We start from the raw sequence: 11,662 nt of genomic DNA, 5'->3' as shown, positions 1-11,662 counted from the left end.
TGTGCGTGTGTGCGTGTGTGCGTGTGTGCGTGTGTATGTATATGTATATATATATGTATATATGTGCGCGCGTTCGCGCCCGCATGGGCCACAATGTCTTGTGCCCATACACCGGCAGTGTGGTCAATCATGCGGCCGACAGGCCATCTCCCGACGTGCGCATGCCCGGGGAATTCTCTCATCTAACGTCCGCACAAAACCCTTTGGCCGCCATATCCAGGATCTCTCGGGCCAGCGCCAGCGCCGGCTGATCCAAGTTGGCCCGGTGATGGCTGCCCTGGCCCCGGAAAATGATCCCGAGGCGCTGCAGCCCGGCGGAGGCAAGGGCAGCAAGGGGAGCAGCAGCGGCAATGGCGGCAAGGCCTGGTGGAAGATCATGAAGCGGTCCAGCTCGGCCAGTCCCCTGAGCGGCGACCACCCGGCCAGCGGGTCGTCGCCCACCCTCTCGGTGCTCGGGGACCAAGCCAACCAGTGTCAGCCGCAGTCGAAGCGTGTGACACGCATGCTCTTCCTCATGAATGACATCATCCTGTGTGCCGAGACGTCGGCCTCGCCGGCGGTCACCGTCAACGGGGGTCTTGTGCACCCGCAATTGACGCTCGGCATCACGGCCGGCGATCAGCTGCACCCTGGGTTTGGTGCCGCCGGGGGTGGCGGCGCTGGCGGTGCAAGTGCCGGGCCGGCCGGCGTCGGCGGGTCCACCGCCGCCGGTCATGCTGGCGGTGTTCCCGGGGTCGGCATGTCCGGGGGAGGTGGTGGCAGCGGCGGGTCCGCTTCCGCGACTGGCCCCGGTGCTCCGGACATGACCACCGCCTCCATCCATCAGCTGGAGCCGCTGGCCTTCCACCTTGGCCTGAGGGAGATTTCCCCCGGCGGCTTCTCCAAGTTGCTGCTCGGCGACAAGGCCCAGAGTTTTGCCAACCTCTTCCAGACTGGCGGCCCGATCCGCTACAACCTCGAGTGGATGGCCGACTTGGAGCGCATTGTTGGCATCAAAGCCATCGAGGCGCCACTTTGTCAGGGTACGTGCACACGCACACACGCACGCACACATTCTCTGTCTCTGGCCCCGGGCGTCGGACACGCGGGTGTGGTGTTTCCGGTTGCATGTGTACCTCCACATCTGTCTGCTTCTGCTGCTCACATGCAAATTGGCTTGCTTTTTCTTCTGTCGGGACAATTCGTGCACACACACGCGCGCGCGCACACACACACACACACACACACACACACACGCCTGCGCCTGCGCCTGCGCCTATCGCAGAGGGCATCGAGGTGCGAGAGAACATCGAGAAAACTCGCAGCGCCATCAACGTTGAGCAGGTCTCCGTGCAGTCGTTCCTGAAGATGGCCGGTGCCTATGGAGCCGAATTGGACGACCAGCCGACTGGCAGCGGCCCCGGCAGCCGGCCAGGGGGTGGCCCCTCCCCGGTTCCCGGGAGCGGGATGTTGGCTGCCGCCGCGGCCGCCGCGGCCGCCGGCACGCCAAACGACGGCATGATTGATCGCTGCCGGCGCGGGGCCAAGGAGGGCCGGAAGCGCATCGAGCAGCTCACCCGCGAGCTGGTCGAGCTGAATGCCCAATTCCAGATCCTCAACCAGCGTTTCGGCATCGCCATCACCATGATGAGTGGCAACCCCCCGCCCGCCGGTGGTGGTAGTAGTAATGCCAGCACAAGCAGCTCCGGGTCCGACGATCTGACCTCCACCTCCGGGTCCAGCACCTCCGGGGTCATGATGCAGACCTTGGAGTTTGGCTTCTACCTGGCGTCGGAGCGCTCGCGCGATGCCTGGCTGGCGGCCTTGCGCTTTGTCCTTGAGCGCAAGCACTATATCGCCCACGATGGCCGGGACTATAGCGCGGTCATTGCCGAAACCCAGCAGCAGTATGGCGTTGGCCATCCGATCCCGATCGGAGTGAACATTGCCAAGCAGGGCTACGATTTCCAGGACCTGTTGTACTCGGCAACTGCCAGCCATGCCGCCGCCGCCGCCGCCGCCGCCGCCGCCGCCGCCGCCGGATCCGTCAGCACAGACACTCTGCCGGATGTGAAGCTGACCGCCGGCACGCCGGACCCTGGGTCCACGGCGTCCCTCTCGTCCTCCACCTCGTCATTGGCCTCCTCGACTGGGTCCCTGCGCGGGGTCGGGAGCAGCGACCTCGGCGGGGGGGATTTCCTTTCGCCAAGTGGCGGCGGCGGCGGCATGGCACTGGCCGGTGGCCGGTCCTGCCCGGCAAGCAGCGCCCCCACGCCGCACTCCCTGAGCCGGGGGAATTCCGTAGATCGCGGCCGCGGTGGGTCCAACACCGGGACCAGCGTGCAGCTGGGCCGCCGGGACAGTGGCGGGCAGTTTCGCTTTCACCACAACCAAACCCCCTACCAGCCGGGCCTGGCAGTGATGATGCCGCACAGCCACTCGGCCCCATTGGGCCACGGCGGCAACATGATGATGGCGGCCGCCGGTAGCCTCAGCATGCCGACCGTCAGCATCCCCGGTCAAGTGCATGGGGGGAGTGCTGCTGGCCACGGAGGGGCCCTGGTCCCGGGCTCTGGCGGCGGCGGCGGCGGGGCTGCCCGGTCTCCGCATCATCATCTCCATCCGGCCGGCATCATCCACCAGGCGGGGGATCACTCGCCGCATAGTGTCAGCCCCATCGGCATGCCCGGTGCCGGGGGCGGTGGCAGTGGTTCTGGCAGTACCCCCCAGGGCGGTGTGGCCGGAGTGCTGATGGGCAGCGGGGGGGGCCCGCATGCCGGTGGGCCCGGCAGTCCGGGCTCCAATCTCCTGCGGCGCAGCTCTTCCGGCAAGTCGCGCTGGCTGGCCGGGCGATTCTCTCGATCCAGCGGCGCGCCGGCTCCCATCCTCACGGCCAGCTCCTTCAGCCGAGGGTCTAGCAACAGCTCGGTGGCCTTGACGCCGCTCACGCCAGGTGGCAGCACGGCAGTCATGAGCGCCGGTGGTGGTGGTGGTGGTGCGGGATCGAGTGCCGGCAGCGGCGGCGCTCCCGGGGCCTTGACCAGCCCTTCGCAGCAGCAGCAGGCCGCCGACTACGACGCCACGGCTGCCGCCACGGCAGTGGCTTTGGCGTCGGCTGCGGCCGCATCGGCTGCCGCTGCCGCTGCGGTCGCCTCTCGCCAACCTCAGGCCGATGTTTAGGGCGCGACGACATATGTGTGAGCGCGCGTGCACATGTGTGACTATGTGTGTGTGTGTGTGTGCATGTGTGATCGTGTCAGGCCCCCCCCCCCCCCCCCTCCGGCCACCAGCGAGAGAGTGCGAGGGAAGGAGGGGGGGGCGACAGAAAAAAAGGGTTGTATACGAGGCCATCCTTCCGCCGGCGGAGGTGTCTCTTTCCGCCCGCGTGTCCCCATGCGCACTGCCATGTACACACATTTAGTCAGGGAGGAGCTTCCCCGGCTCCCAGCTTGCACACCCACCCGTGCCTGCACATTCATTAGAACAGAGATAATTCCTCCCTTTCTCGACCGAGGTCCCCCCCCCCCCGTTCTCTCATCTCTCTCTCTCTCTCTCCCCTCAGCAAGCAAGCATGCGCGCACACGCAGATTTTGTACTTTTATACACGCAGATTTACCCTTTTTCCACCCGGGGCAATGTCTGTGTGTGTGTGTGTGTGTGTGTGTGTGTGTGTGTCTGTCTGTCTGTCTGTCTGTCTGTCTGTCTGTCTGTCTGTCTGTCTGTCTGTCTGTCTGTCTGTCTGTCTGTCTGTCTGTCTGTCTGTCTGTTTGCGGGTGGCAACGCCGCCACTTGCTCGGGTTGGGTCTCAGAGCGGTGTGCGCGCTGTCCCCCCGCACGGCTGACAAAAGCCGAGTCCAGAGGGGCAAAAACAAAGATGCACCGGCGACAGGATTTGAACCTGTGCGGGCAGAGCCCATCTGATTTCGAGTCAGACTCCTTAACCACTCGGACACACCGGTAGCTTCTTGGCCGCCAGGCCCATGCGGGTGCTTTTAACTGTGTGTGTCCGTGCGTTTTGATGACGAAGAGTGTGTCTCGGGTGTGCGAGGCCGGCGGCCGCCGGGGGATGTCCGAGAATCACTCTCTCGCGATGCCCCGAAAAGACACATCAAGCACAGACAGAAACACCATCAAACGGGGAGGGAAGCAGCGGCTCCGGTCATCTGCGTCTTTAGGAAGAGCAACATCGGGAAACTCTGCCACAATTGCTTCCTGGCACGATGTCGGCGCCTGGGCACAATGGGGCGGTGGACCCAGGTGCTGAGCAGAAAAGGACCAATCGCTCAAGGTCCCAGCACCTTGGAAGAGGGCACAAGAGTGAGGGGGAGGACTGCCGGGGGGAGCACCCTGGAGGGGGGAGGGAAGCACATGGATGACGGGGAGGAGCAAGGGCCGGCGGGCGGCCCGATGGGTGCACATTGTCCACTCAGCGAGGTGGTGGAAATGGAGGTGGTTTGTTGCTTCGATCGCACAAGCAGGTACAAGCAAACACCCTGGCGCGGAGGCCACGGCGAGTGGGACCCAGCCGGAGGGGTGAGGAGATGGAGGGGGCGTGGCCCGCATTCAAAAGAAGGCACGGGGCAGAGAGCGGGATCCGGAATCCAAAACAACAAATAACCCTCCGGAGGCCTCCTTGCCCATGAATGATTACCGGTGTGTCCGAGTGGTTAAGGAGTCTGACTCGAAATCAGATGGGCTCTGCCCGCACAGGTTCAAATCCTGTCGCCGGTGTATTTCTTTTTTTTCCGTGCCTCGCCTCCGCCATCTCTGCCTGCTGGCCACCAACAAACGCCGAAGGGCATAGAGATCCCCGGGGGGGGGGGGGGCGGGTCGACCCAGAAGAGCGCGGAAAGAAATCGCCAAACGAGCTTTCACATGCGCGTCTCTGCTCACCTCTCCCCATCGAACGAGGCCTGTTCGGGGCGCGCCTCTTGTCGCGCTTCCCCACGCGCCCTCCTCCTGGCAGAAGGGCGGCCGAGGGCAGACGTGGGGACCAAAAGAGAAACACCATGAGGGAGAGCCTGGCAAGGAGGAAACCCCCCCGAAGGAAGCCTAACATCATCGCAGCGGGCTGTGCATTTTCGAGAGTGTATAGCGTATTTATTTTGTGTTTGTTTTTTTTTTTTTTTCGTTTTCGGTCCCCCTTGCAGGGAGGGGCCCCGGGCGTGGCAGAAACATCACTACACAGATATACAGGGCCCCACCTCCCAGCCAAGGGGAAATGGGGGGGAGAGAGAGAGAGAGAGAGAGACAGGGGGGATGGCATGTCACACCATGTCCCCACAGAGGGGTATCAAGTACAGAAGGGGACACCACAAAAGGCAGGGAGAAAGAGGGAGAGAGAGAGAGAGAGAGTCTCACAGTCCTCCCTTTGCCCCTCTCCAGCCGTGGACTGGGGCACATGGCCCGGACGCCCCCGCCGATAGAGCATGGGAAGAGGGACAGGAAGATTCCGCTGTCCGATCTCCGGCTGACACCCACTGTTGGTGGGTGATGGGCAGGGGGGGGGGGGGGGGTCACAAAGGGAGGAGGAGAGAGTGAGCGCTCTATGCGCGCGAGCGCGTGGGCGTCAACGTGCGTGCAAATGCAGCGTGGGGCGGGGGAGCACACAGCATGCTCTTCGTGTCTCCCACATACGGGCACTGGCCTGGTCTCACACATTTCCAAGACACCCAAACTGGCATGGGAATACATGTGTCCTCAAAGATCCTGGTTGCAGATGAAGCGGTTGCCCTCGCTGTGGTTGCCTGTGCAGTGGGCACCAGGAGGGGAAAAAAGTGGACGGCGGGAGGGGAATCAGTCGATTAGAAAGGAATGAATGAATCAATGCGTGTGTGTGTGTGTGAGGAACAACCACACGCGTTGGTGAGGAGCAAGAGGAAAGCCCAATATGAGGGAATATCTGCCCAGGGCGATGTTTGGCAAAGAAAGAGGCGCACCCTTGTACACATAACGCGACACGCCGTAGCGCGCCTTGCCGGTGCCCGTAGGAGCGGTGGTCTCAGGCAGCGGGGCATACTCGCGCCCCGGGGCCGAGCCACCCGAGCTGGTCGTACGCGCAGAGGACGTCGGGTAGCTGGAAATGGAGCTCGTGGTGAAAGACCCAGAGCTGGAGGCCGCGGTATTCGGGGCCGTGCTGGACGACCCGACCGTGGCCACGCGCAGGTACTGCCCGGTTGTCTGGGCAACCTCACGCTCGGATGGCGCAATGCGCGATGCATCCAGGAAAGCCAGGCCTGGCAGGCGGAAAATAACGCGCAGACTGCACGAGTTGTATGACGCGGAGAGGGGACAAAAAAAGGCACATGTGAGAGAGGGAGAGGCGGGGGGAGGGAGGGGGAAGGGGACACAGAGGGAATGTAGATGGCCAGGCAATAGTCTGGACCATGATACCCCCACATTGGACTATGGAGGAGGAGGAGGACGAGGACGAGGAGGAGGAGGAGGAGGGGAAGAGAGCAAAGTGACAGAGACAGGCATGGCCCACATACCGGTAATGGCGGTAGGTGCGCTCATTGCTGCTGCCGGCACCCTCGCGGAAGAGGCCATCCGGACAGACCGGGTTCCGGGCCAGGCTCAGCATGTTCAGATTGGGGGTCAGGAAAGCCAGAGCATCCAGCAGTGCCTCCAGCCCGGCCAGGTTGTTGTTGTTCAAGGACAGGACCTTGAGCGACGCCAGGGGAGCCAGACGCCCAGCGGTCTCAGCAGGGGGACTATCTGCCACCGGAGCCTGGGCGTCCGACGACTCGATCGAGCTAATCGACGCGGTGTCCGCCTCCGGCGTGGTGGAGGCCTTCTCGGGAACCACCACCTGGGCCGCATCCGTGAGAATCTCAATTTGGTTGTTGTCGGCGATCAACGTCTCGAGGTTGGGGAACAGGGCGAAGACCTCGTCGAGCGAGCTGCATCCCGGGAGCAGGAGGCACATGGTAGTCAGCACATTGCCCATCCAGGGGAGGGGGGGGGGAGGAAAGGCGAGAAAGGGGGAAGCGAAGATGCCGCCAGTCCTCCCCCCCCCCCCTCCTCCCTGCACTCGAAGGGGACCAGACTTCCGGGGGGGTAAGACGCACGACAGATTGTTGAAGCTAAGGTCCAGGTTGCGAATCGACGCCAAGGGGACACCGACCTGCGCCTCCAGATCTTCCGGGAGGGTGCTCCAGTCGCGCCCAGCGCACGACAGGCTGGTCCCACCGTCGGTCACGGCCAGCGGTGGCATCGGGTGGTCCTCATGCTGGCCAACGGGTGGGGAGAAAGTGGTAGCCATGATCGTGTTTGCGACTGTGAAAGGCAAAATGAAACAGTCAGACGGGGCAGGGGGCGCGGAGAAGGCAGCGGGCAGCGGGCAGCGGGGCGAGGCGTGACATCGGCCACATACGGGGTGGGGGGGTGATAAACTACGCGAAGACCAGACGGAAAGAGATGGGAAGGAAGCAAGAGGGCGCGGGAGGGAGACGAGAGCGAGAAGTCCGCTGGCAGGAGAGAGGGGGAGCGGAGAAAGAAGGCCAGGTGGCAGAGAGCGAAGGGAGAACAAGCAGCAAAGGCGCAGGGGGGGGGGGGGGGGGGGGAGCAAGGGGATAAGGAGGAGCCGTTGACCCGCGCATGCTGGCCTGGCCAGAAACTGATGGCGGAAAAAGGCCCCGCTGGTGCTCTCAAGGAGGGCGGGAGGGCCCGGGGTCATCTTCCTGTTGGGCAGTCGTACTTTGGGAGATTGGAGCAGCAGCCGCATTCGCGCACGCGCGCGCGCGCCCGCTGTGGGGACGATATTGCGGCCCCTGGGGAAAGGCAGGGGAGGCCGGGTGCGGGGGTAGGGGGGGGGTGCCACCGGTGCATGCTCCGCGCTCTCGCCGCCGCCTTCCGGAACGCGCGGAAACATGCCGAAACACGCAGCGTGTGAGCACGGCAGGGCGAGCGTCTCGCCGCACCGGACACCGCGGCCGCGGGCGCCTGTTGCATGTGTGCCGCCAGCGTCGCTGGCCGGGGTGCGGGGGGGGGGGGGGAAACAACAAAAATAAACAATACCGGCGTCCATGCGCAAACGGCGCACTCGCCCCGCGCCAATGGCCACGCCCGACAAGCACTCTGAGGAGCTCATCAACACGGCGATGGCGATGCCGCGCGGGCTGGGGGACTCTTGGACAACCACCTCCGGTCGCGAGTGCATTTCCCAGCGGGCCAGCGTGGGCGTGTGTGTGTGTGTGTCTCTGTGTGGGTGTGGGTGTGTGGGTGTGTGGGTGTGCGTGCGTGTGCGTGTACAAGCAAGCCAGTACACAAACACAAGCACCGGGGAGAGAAAGGGGGCCGCCAGCTCCCAAGGCACGACGGTGGCGTGACACCCCCGCCGGCCCCTCCCCCGCCCGGGGGGGGGGGGGCCGGGGGCGACTGGTGTCTTCCACCGGAGCAGATCCAACTCGACCAGGCCACCGCGCCGCCCCCGGGAGGGGGGGCAAGTGCGGGACCGGCCAGGGGGCGGGAGGGAGGTGGGCCGTTTTCCTGGGAGCCAGATCCCCCTCCCGCGGTGGCATTCTTTGCGCCCATTCCTCCGGGCTGGCGCGGCCCGCTGGGTGTCCCCCCCCCCCCCCTCGAGGCACGTCGCGATCGGGGCGGGAGAAGATCTCTCTCGCACTCTTTTGGGGCGCGCGGCGCCGGCGGGGAGTACGTTGGGCTGGCGCCAGCGCGGCGATGTCCGGAAAGGCCCGGCTACTCTCCGGCGGACCGGCAGCGGATCTGAAATCAAAGATCCTAGGCTCGCCTCGGTCCCAGAGCCAACGAAACGAGCGCCATCTGGCGGCCGGGCCGAGTGTCTCCCCGCCTGCCCCCCCCCCCCCTCCCCTCCCCCCGGCGCAACTGGGCCAGGCGCGGGGGTGGTGCATACGGGCGAAGGACGCACGCAGGCGAGCAGGCAGGCGGGAAGGCAGGCATCCGGCGCCCTTTCAGAACCGCCGGGAGGGGGGGCACCCTACCGCTCTGTGAAGTGGGATCCTAAAGGCCCGGCCACACCCAACCCCCCCGGGTTCCAAGGCCGGAGCCGAGGCCTCGTGCAACACAGAGCCGGCCGTCAGCTCGCCCGGCCCGGGGTGCGCGGCCGCGGGCAGAGCGCTGAATCTCCGAAAAGCACGGCGCAAGGCCCCCCGCCCCCGCCCCCCCTCGGCCGAGCCGGGCGTCCGGGTCTTCGCACGCCTAGCACAGACACGGTTCACACGCCCCGCGAAAGGCCCGAGCCTCCCTGTTCAGCACTCCGCCCCGCCCCCGTCCCTCCCCCCCCCGGGGGGGGGGTAACGGACGCCCGGCCTTCACGACGACCGGAGCATGTCGGCCTGCTGGCGGGTTTGTCGCCAATCGCCCGCCCAGCGCGTTACAAGGGAGGCCAAAGATCGGCCGGCGTTCGACCCGGGCGCCGAGCGTGGGAGGAACGCGCGCGCGCGCACGCACTGGCCACACACCCCAACCAGGCGCCCCATATGCTTGAACCGGCCCGCGGGTCTGCACCCCTGGGCACCACACGGCAGCGGCCCCGGGTGGCAGCACGCACATCCGAACGCACGACAGCCCTGCTTACCCCCCCCCGGGGGGGGGGGGGGGGGGGGGGCGGGAGCGTGAACGGCGCCCTCCGCGTCAGGGACATTGCGGAGATGGTCCTCCCCCTGCACAATGAAGACCCGCAGGAAGGTTGGTCCAGGGCTGGTACGGCGGTTTGCCGGGTCGCCCGCCGCCGCAAGCGGAAATCGGGTGTGGGCCATGGGCTGGATGCAACAGGGGACCTCTACACAGCAACGAACAAGCCCTGCCCACGGGGGCGCCGCGAGGGGGGGGGGGGAACGAACGCCGGACGGATTGGACATGCTGCTACTCTGCCGGGACCGTGGTCTTTTTTTCGGCCGTGACAGGGGGCGCGCCCCCCCTCCACCCCCACGCCAATATGCTCAATCTACTCTTTTGCTGCACCCAGCCGGTCCTCGATTCCCTTCATCAAACCTCCCCTAAAGTCCAACCGCACAACATGGATCCATTTCTGGACAGGGGAAAGGCCGTGCTCACACTCGCCCGTTGGAGCGCATACAGAGAGCTGAAGACCCGAAAAGGGCGCGGAGGGAGAGGGAGAGGGAGAGGGGGGGGGGGGGGGGAACACGGAGAGGTGCACACAGAGTGCACCCGCCCCCCCGCAGACGCCCCACCTCTGTCCCCGGCCGGTCGCTGACAAAGACACCAGAATTCCGCGGCACGGCCAGGGGAGAACGCCATTCTGGACATATTCCAGATCAGACCAGGCAGTGATGAAACACCTCCTCCAGTCGGGTCACGCCGGGGCCGCGTGCTTTTCATCATGTGTTCGCATGGTTAGAGAGCCGGGAGGACCAATGCACCGCCTTTTTTTTTTTCCTTCCCTTCGATGCCCCTCTCGAAACGCACCGATCAACAGGACGGAGGACGTCGGCTCGGCGTCAGGCTTGAAGGCCCCGCCATCGCGCACTTCGTACGAACTGTACACGGCTGAGTGGACGGTAAAAAAAGGGGGACCCGGCCGGGGGGGGGGGGGGACAAAAATACGCCTCCACACATTAGCGAGGGGAGAAGGGGGAGGGGGCGCAGGGGGCGCACAGGGGGAAAAAGAGGCAAGCATGACAGACACTCGCGACCATCGCATTTCACGCACCCTGGAAGACGGTCCGCCGGCCTGGGGTATCCGACGACCGGAGGACGCCCTTCCCCCGGATGACCTCCACCTCGAGGCCACCCCCACCACCAAGGTACGGGATGTCGGGCCGACTGGCCACCTGCGAGGGAAGGGCCCGGTCCGAGGACTGAAGAAGCTCGGGATCCCAGGCCGGGGCGGCCGACAGAGCGGCCGTCCCATCAGCACTGGCGCCACTTGTCGACAGGCGTGCCAGAGCCTCCGCACCAGGGAGCTGGTTCTCCCACAGCAAGACCCGAAGGATGGCCTCAAAGCGCACCAAGTCCACCAGACGCCCGGCCGGGAAGGTGAAGGACACCGACCGGAAGTGCGTGTCGTCCAGCGGCTGGTCCGGCTGGTGCACGGCCCCGGCCCCGCAGACACCCTCAGTGCAGGCAGCCCCCTCGGTGGCGCCCGCAGCGGTATGACCGCATGGGGTGGCGTGCGTGGCGGCAGCCGGCGCATGGTCAGTGCCCCCCCGCGCCAAGTGCGCCGCCAGCTGGTCCGGCATATCATCCGGCGAATAGGCCCCAATGGCGAGCACGTCGCTTGCGGCCACGCGGCCATAGTCCGCGAACAGGCACTTGGCCGTGGGGTTGATGGCTCGGATCTGGGTCTGAATGGTGGCCAGCGCCTCGCCAGAGACCCCGGACACCTTGTTGATGAGCACACGATCGGCGAAGGCGATCTGCAGCTCGGCCGTGGTCCGGGTAGCCTCAGCCGACAGGGCGCGCTCAAGATTCTCCGCATCCACGACGGCCACCACGCCGTCCAGCTGCAGGCGGCTGTGCAGCCCCTCATCCAGCCACAGCATGCTGGCCACCACGCCGGGATCCGCCAGGCCGGCACACTCCACCAGGATATGGTCCACCCGGTCGGCGGCCTTGATCGCCAGCGCCTCGAGCGCGGTGACCGTCGCATCGCGCATCGAGCAGCACAGACAGCCGTTCGGTAGCTCCACCCAGTCCGGAACAGCCTTTGTATCAGGTCGCAAGCCGGGGGGGGGGGGGGGGG

General features: G+C 65.6%; 3 protein-coding genes and 2 non-coding genes across 6 annotated transcripts in view; 2 read left to right on the top strand and 3 right to left on the bottom strand.

Annotated features, from left to right (window-relative positions):
* H696_02779 (hypothetical protein) overlaps positions 1-3,202 on the top strand; it is a gene marked incomplete at its 5' end in the record, with an annotated part of 6,434 nt that extends 3,232 nt beyond the window's left edge. The window contains 2 exons of the mRNA XM_009496677.1: positions 221-1,022; positions 1,265-3,202. Of these exons, the coding sequence (XP_009494952.1) occupies positions 221-1,022; positions 1,265-3,159 (2,697 nt within the window). The 3' untranslated portion in view covers positions 3,160-3,202. The remainder of the gene's footprint in view (positions 1-220; positions 1,023-1,264) is intronic.
* A 654-nt stretch (positions 3,203-3,856) lies between these two features.
* H696_02778 lies at positions 3,857-3,938 on the bottom strand. Its single transcript has one exon. It is a non-coding gene; the product is annotated as a tRNA-Ser (tRNA).
* Positions 3,939-4,628: 690 nt separating this feature from the next.
* On the top strand, positions 4,629-4,710 carry H696_02777. Its single transcript has one exon. It is a non-coding gene; the product is annotated as a tRNA-Ser (tRNA).
* Positions 4,711-5,392: 682 nt separating this feature from the next.
* On the bottom strand, positions 5,393-7,538 carry H696_02776. Of its 2 annotated transcripts, XM_009496676.1 has the most exons (6): positions 7,355-7,538; positions 7,050-7,257; positions 6,471-6,881; positions 5,919-6,241; positions 5,617-5,726; positions 5,393-5,459 (listed from the first exon to the last, which is right to left on the bottom strand). In XM_009496676.1, exons 2-5 carry the CDS (start codon positions 7,241-7,243, stop codon positions 5,680-5,682), a joined length of 975 nt encoding a protein of 324 aa, XP_009494951.1. In that variant the 5' UTR covers positions 7,244-7,257; positions 7,355-7,538; the 3' UTR covers positions 5,393-5,459; positions 5,617-5,679. The 2 variants fall into 2 exon arrangements, with proteins under 2 accessions (XP_009494951.1, XP_009494950.1); XM_009496675.1 differs by lacking the exon at positions 5,393-5,459 and having other exon boundaries at positions 5,496-5,726.
* A 2,568-nt stretch (positions 7,539-10,106) lies between these two features.
* Positions 10,107-11,662, bottom strand: part of H696_02775 (hypothetical protein) — a 2,385-nt gene continuing 829 nt past the window's right edge. Inside the window, exons 2-4 of the mRNA XM_009496674.1 lie at positions 10,631-11,624; positions 10,387-10,467; positions 10,107-10,291 (exon numbers count right to left, since the gene is read on the bottom strand). Of these exons, the coding sequence (XP_009494949.1) occupies positions 10,236-10,291; positions 10,387-10,467; positions 10,631-11,624 (1,131 nt within the window). The 3' untranslated portion in view covers positions 10,107-10,235. The remainder of the gene's footprint in view (positions 10,292-10,386; positions 10,468-10,630; positions 11,625-11,662) is intronic.

Source organism: Fonticula alba (assembly GCF_000388065.1).
Source record: "Fonticula alba strain ATCC 38817 unplaced genomic scaffold supercont2.4, whole genome shotgun sequence".
In the NCBI taxonomy this organism is placed as follows: Eukaryota; order Rotosphaerida; family Fonticulaceae; genus Fonticula; species Fonticula alba.
The sequence above is the reverse complement of the archived record's forward strand: the minus strand, read 5'-3'. Positions and strand labels throughout refer to the sequence as shown.